This window comes from Hypomesus nipponensis, chromosome 22, assembly GCF_054491055.1.
Source record: "Hypomesus nipponensis isolate SF chromosome 22, ASM5449105v1, whole genome shotgun sequence".
Taxonomy (NCBI): domain Eukaryota; kingdom Metazoa; phylum Chordata; class Actinopteri; order Osmeriformes; family Osmeridae; genus Hypomesus; species Hypomesus nipponensis.
In genome coordinates, this window is record NC_140382.1 from 13,519,484 (window position 1) to 13,525,722 (window position 6,239).

The 6,239-nt window shown below is 46.1% G+C and overlaps 1 protein-coding gene across 4 annotated transcripts; it reads left to right on the forward strand.

Annotated features, from left to right (window-relative positions):
• Positions 1–281: 281 nt before the first annotated feature.
• noctb (nocturnin b) lies at positions 282–5,622 on the forward strand. Of its 4 annotated transcripts, none has more exons than XM_084687870.1 (5): positions 283–403; positions 753–868; positions 3,309–3,593; positions 3,809–4,140; positions 4,289–5,622. In XM_084687870.1, exons 2-5 carry the CDS (start codon positions 850–852, stop codon positions 4,817–4,819), a joined length of 1,167 nt encoding a protein of 388 aa, XP_084543996.1. In that variant the 5' UTR covers positions 283–403; positions 753–849; the 3' UTR covers positions 4,820–5,622. The 4 variants fall into 4 exon arrangements, with proteins under 4 accessions (XP_084543999.1, XP_084543996.1, XP_084543998.1 ...); XM_084687872.1 differs by lacking the exon at positions 283–403 and adding an exon at positions 1,729–1,921 and having other exon boundaries at positions 476–868; XM_084687873.1 differs by lacking the exon at positions 753–868 and having other exon boundaries at positions 282–403.
• The last annotated feature ends 617 nt before the right edge of the window (positions 5,623–6,239 follow it).

Below are 6,239 nucleotides of genomic sequence, written 5' to 3' on the forward strand. Positions count from 1 at the left end.
TAAGATTAACTAATTTTGATACCCTAGTGATTGGCAATATCATTTCCATGTAGTTGTGTTTGTCGCGTGTGTTGCAGGATCAAGTTGTACTGTACACTTGGTTCTACTAAACGGGATTGCATTTTCGATCAGCCACTAGATGTCAGCGTTGGTCCTGTTTTAACACTGGCGCTGCCTGTGACCTTGTTCTGCAGCTGCCGAAACACAACACAGCTACTACTATTCTCCCAGACTCCAGTCTCTCTCTCTCTCTCTCTCTCTCTCTCTCTCTCTCTCTCTCTCTCTCTCTCTCTCTCTCTCTCTCTCTCTCTCTCTCTCTCTCTCTCTCTCTCACAAACACACACACAGAGGACAAGCCTAACAATGCAGTTGGGACAGCACGTTGGAGCATAGCGTCACATTGGTAAGGATTGTTTAAAGGTGCGCTGCAGCTCTAAGTACGCTTTTACTATGTCCGATACAGCGGCTTGTAAACTCTGGCTAGTTCAATGTGGTTGGTTGGTTGGTTGGTTGACTTTGTCGCCTCTTTCTCACACCATTTCTCTTTCTCCCTCTCCGTGCCTTCTCTCTCTCAATATCTTCTGACGTTCTCTCTCTCTGCTCTCTCTGTCTATTGAAACGTGGCATTAGCATGTTTTGCCATGTGTCTCCAAAACTAAAAACATATTTTTCATGGTCGCTAAGGATTTATATTCCACCTGCCTGTTTAATATTCAACAATGTTAAGTTAACAGTTTTTTGTATGCTGATAGGTTAGGCTGCAGAGATGGTGTTTACAATAGTTTGGATGAAGCGGATCAATCACGTTGATCGACATTGTACGTAGCTTAGCTACTACACTACCAGTAAATGTGTAGTGCGGTTGCAGGTAAGTGGTTGTGTTTCCTAAGTGACATTTGGCTGCCTGAAAAAATACAAAAAACTAGCTAGCCATAAAATGCTAGCACACATATAATCTATGCACACTTAATCTCTGTAGTAAACTACTGTTTATTGTCATGAGATGGATACATTAGTAATTCATATGACCAGGGAAGCCCAGAAAATTATGGCAGATAAGCAGTCTGTCAAAAAGCATAAATACAAAAGTGTTAGCAAGCTATGCTAGGCCGCTAAAAGTTAGCATCAAACTAATGTAGCTATAGACCAGGCTATCCGCTACTGCTAAAGCCAGTGGAAAGTTGGTTTCGAAACGTTGTTATGCTAGTTTGTAGTGAAGGTCAGAGGGAGCACAAAGATCACTTGAAACCCAGTGAGAGAACATGTTCACACACGCACACGCACACTTCCATTTATGCAAACTCTTATAAGGGGGACGGGGGGCCAGACGGACATAAATTGACAACAGATTGATTCGCTTGCATGTTCTTTCCCATAGCGATTGTTTTTTCAAGTACATTATGTAAATTGTTCAATGTTTTTTTTTTTTTTCATTTTATTGACGTTGGCAGACGCACGTCACAGTCGGGATTGCATTTCTCAAACTCGACCAGCAGTTGTGTCATTTACAGCTACAAATCTTGACATCTTGAATCAATGGTTCACACCTAAGATTTCGCTTGCTTGTGGTTAGGTGTTGCGCTGTGCATCCTGTTACAGACAATGGCACATCCATAGCACATTTTTTTCTTCACATGACCTGTAAGTTTGTTCCCAGATGGTCAACTGACGTAACTCCTTAATCTCTGTATCTGTCTTTCTCCGCCCATTTCTTTGGTTTATATCCAGGTAACGCTTTGCCCTCTCCAGAACACAACTGGCAGGGCAGCAGCAATATCTCACACTATCTGACGTTAGCCAACCCGTTGTTCACATTTTGCAACACAAAAAATACAAGCCACTCTCTAACAACCAGACACACTTATATCAGCCTAACTCAAGGGTGATAATGGCCTTGAAAGGACAATGATGGAAATCATGGGTAAGACCAACTGCATTTCTGTTTGTGTATTTGTACTTTAGTATGGGTGTAGGGTTAGGGCTGTAGAAGTGGATGGAAGGAGTGTTGTTTATGATGTTGCTGGTGTCTGCTCTCTATGTGGGTGTGTTGGGGTCAGGGTGAATGTTCCAGGTATAGCTCAGTGGTAAAACATTTGATTGCAGATCAGAAAGTTAAAGGTTTAAATCCTCCTGTAAATTGCTTTGGGTTGAAGTGTCTGTTAAGTGATTACATTGTATGTTTGGATATTTGGTGTAGATTTCCTTAACAGTGAGAGAAAGTCGGTTGGTTGCTGGGGCGTCGGTTTGTTTTTAACACCGGTTCAGCTTTTGGCTTTTATAACTAAGGATACAGCAGTTAAATATAACCATTAGGACCCACTCAGGACACAAAATGTTCCCTGTGTGTATGTGTCATGCCCCAGAGGAACACATGGTGTGTGTATGCGTGTGAGTGGGCTTCTTAAAATGTTGAAATGATATTAGTAATCATGACTCAGTCAAGTCAAAACCACCGCCTTTTGGTCCGCAAAAATGTTGGCTAACCAAAACCAATACAATGATTCATACTCCAGCTTTTGCTTGAGGAACTTAATCACAGTAATTCATGGTGTGGTCACTTAGAGTTAAGGTGGTAATGTCCATGGACATGCAGTATAATGGCTAATCTGGTAGTAAGCACTAACCAGACATATGGGAGAAGTCGGCTAAGCAACTGTCTTTCAACTGCTTCTAAGGTTGGACAGATGAACTTCAAGGTCACATACAGCAGGGACTGAAAAGAGACTGCGAAAGGAGATTTACAACATATTGTACACACACATAGACTGGTTGAAACTGGAGCAAAACTGGAGCATGCACACAAGGAAGGACAATACACAGACAAATGCATTCATTCAGCAGCCAAAACAGAAGAGAATGTGCTTCAACACCAAGAATGGTGTTTCTGCTCGTCAGTGTAGTCACAACTCGTCTTCGGCCCAGTTGTGTTTCCACTATGTTCATATGTAACCATATTAAAACATCATTTCCCAGAGTTGTTTTACCCTACTTTCCATTATCAAATGTAAATGTCTGAACACTGTTTGTTGACTGCTGATCAAACTAAACTAGTCAAATGCCATCGCCAGTTGGCGACTTTGGCCCTCTCTCCCAGCAACAACCCCAAATTGACCTTTTCACGTACACTTCATTGGCTAATTGGATTATCCTAGAGCGTTGATGATAGGTGGGGATCAGACTGGCGATTGTAAGGGGGATAAGTGTCACATACTGGTGTTGCCACAAAGATACCCCCCCCCCCCCCCCCCAGTGAAAGGATGGGTTGTGTTAATTATATATTATAATTAACTTCCTTCCTTCCTCCCCAGTTTGTCCAATGGGAGGAGGCGCCGCTCGGCTGTACAGCGCCCTGGCCCAGCCCCTCGACCTGGCTCCCTCTGACCATCCCAGCCCTGCCGACCAGGACCCCCACAGCGGCTGCCTGAACCCCCCGGAGCCTGCAGACCCCCTGGATCTCCTGAGGGAGTGCGAGGAGGCCCTGAGGGACCGACCCCCCCGCCCGCTGCGTTCCTTCAGCAGTGCCCGTGATGCAGACGGCCACCTCTCCCCAAATGGGTCGATCAGGGTGATGCAGTGGAACATACTGGCTCAAGGTACATCAACAGGAGATAAATGAGACATTGTGATTTGGCCAGCAAAGGCAACTGTAAGATCCATCGGTATTGTGGGTGGAAATGAAATAAGTGAACATTGTTCAGGATAACTTTGTCTCTTTCTGTCTCCTTCACACTCACTCCCTGCTACCCTACTCCTCTTTTCCACCTCTCTCGCTCTCTCTCTCGCTCTGTCTCTGGTTTTGTTTTGTCAGCGCTGGGTGAAGGAGTGGACAGTTTTGTCCACTGCCCCTTGGATGCCCTCAACTGGGCAATCAGAAAATACCTCATCCTGGAAGAAATCCTGACCTACCGACCTCACATCCTGTGTCTTCAGGAAGTTGATCACTACTACGACACCTTCCAGCCAATCCTGGGCAGCTTGGGTTACCAAGGTCATTTCTGCCCCAAGCCCTGGTCACCTTGTCTCGACGTTGAGGGAAACAATGGGCCAGACGGCTGCGCCCTCTTCTTCGACCAATCGTACTTCGAGCTCCTGGAGAGCGTCAACGTCCGTCTATCGGCTATGCTGATACCGACCAATCAGGTATGAGGGCTTTGCCAATGTGACCAATCACTTCCCTTGCATTACAGTAATATTAGTTGGCATTTAGAATTTGGCCCTAAAGAGGAGACGGGGTATAACAATTACAAATTCCACAGCTGTCCTCTTAAGTCAGCATATCTTTCCGCAGGTGGCCGTGGTAACTACACTCCGTTGCCGGTCGACAGACCGACGCCTGTGCGTCGCCGTGACGCACCTCAAGGCCCGCAGCGGCTGGGAGTATCTCCGTAGCGCCCAGGGCTCCGACCTGCTCCGGCACCTCCAGAACATCACTCAAGCCCAAGGCGTGGGCGGCGAGGGCCCCTCTGGCGGGGCCTCGGGCACCCCCCTGCTGGTCTGCGGGGACTTCAACGCCATCCCCTCGGAGGAGGTGTACCGGCGCTTCGCCACTTCGCCTCTCGGCCTCGACTCGGCCTACAAGAGGCTGAGCGGCGATGGCGTTTCAGAACCAGCCTACACGACCTGGAAGATACGGCCCACGGGAGAGTGCTGCAGCACGCTGGACTACGTGTGGTACTCCCAGGACCAGCTCAGGGTGGATGGCGTGCTGGACATGCCCACAGAGGAGCAGATAGGCCCCAACAGACTCCCGTCCTACAACTACCCCTCGGACCACCTCTCACTGGTGTGTGACTTTAGTTTCACTGACCGGGGAGAGTGAGGGAGGAAATAGAGTGGGGAGAAAAAACAAGATGGAAATGTAGTGCCATAACTGCTCAAGTCTTCTCTACTACTGGAGTGTGAGCTCCCCTAGTTAGAAAAAAAATGGAGGGAGAGTTGGAGAGAGTCAAAGAAGGGATGGTCTGTAGAGGAGCAGCACCTGACTGGCTCAGTCGTAAAGTTGTTTGGGTGGGTGGATAACCTGCACATGCTCCTGACCTGGGTTATCTTGGTGTTACCCCACATCAGGACACACACTGCTTGCTGAGACTTGAGAGTTTTGTGTGGGAATACCATTTAGAAAATAACAGTCTGAAGCACTTTGGTCTGTACAAAACTGGTTTGTACTAAAGTATGTGTGTAAGCCTTTCTCTTCTCAGTCTAGTCGGTCAGTCTAACCCTGAGCTTACTGTAGGTGTGTATGCAACTATGTTTAGCATTTTCTTGATTAATACCTGCTCAGAGTTATTGCGTTAAGGGAGATAAGTTCAGTTACTTCAGAAATTGGACACAAAATCAACACAAAATGACTTTTTAAGCCACAGTAGTACATTTGATAAACTGGGGTTATGAAAGTATTTGGGAAGTTAATTCCACAGATATTGATTAGTCTGACCCAAGTTTGGAACGTGGTGCTACAGATTCAGTTGCTTTATGTTCAAAGCCGTTGGTTCACACTACTTCTAAGGATTAAATTGTCCATTTAAGAAATGTTTTTTTATCAGTGATTCTGTTTTATGGTGCAATGTGACTACCCTGTACCTTGTTGTAAAATACCCAAAAAATAAAATTATACGAAATTAATCCCCCAAAAACATTCCTCACACTCCTTTTCTCCCAAGTTGACCCCAGGGGTCAGGGCCCTACCCCAAGACCCCGTGGGGTAGTAGGTTGAGAACAAGGGTCTAAATCACAACAACCTGGGTTCAAATCCAGCACAGAGCGTAGTGCTAAACATCTGTGTGCCCAGATCCCTGTAACGGCAGCACACTCCCCGACTCTCCAGAACCCCTCTCAACTGTCTTTGTAGGTACCCAACTGTCCCACCAGGAAAGGCTCAACCAAGAGTCTAAAAATAAATGTACTTTTTATCAGTTAAAAGTTGAGTTTTATTTATAAGTCGAAGGGCAAAAATTGAGCTGTAAGAAGATCCTTCAGACAGATTTGAAACCAAGACCCCTCACACAGTAGCCCACATCCTTAACCACTGAGCTATCAGGGATCATATCAATCACTACTCAACATTTAAATTTGACATTGAATTATCTAGTTGTAACTACCTGCAGAGTTGGAGTGTCAGAAAACCACAAGAAAGAGGGGTCCCGTTAGCTCACTGGGTTAGTGTGCATGCTCTGAAAGCTGGGGCAGCACCGCAACAGTTCAGGAGTTCAAATCCAGCCTTCACCCTTTTCTGTATGTCT

Coding starts and splice junctions, on each gene's coding strand:
- noctb (XM_084687870.1), top strand. Junction 3,594..3,808: donor GTGGAACATACTGGCTCAAG/GTACATCAACAG, acceptor TTGTTTTGTCAG/CGCTGGGTGAAGGAGTGGAC. Junction 4,141..4,288: donor TGCTGATACCGACCAATCAG/GTATGAGGGCTT, acceptor ATCTTTCCGCAG/GTGGCCGTGGTAACTACACT.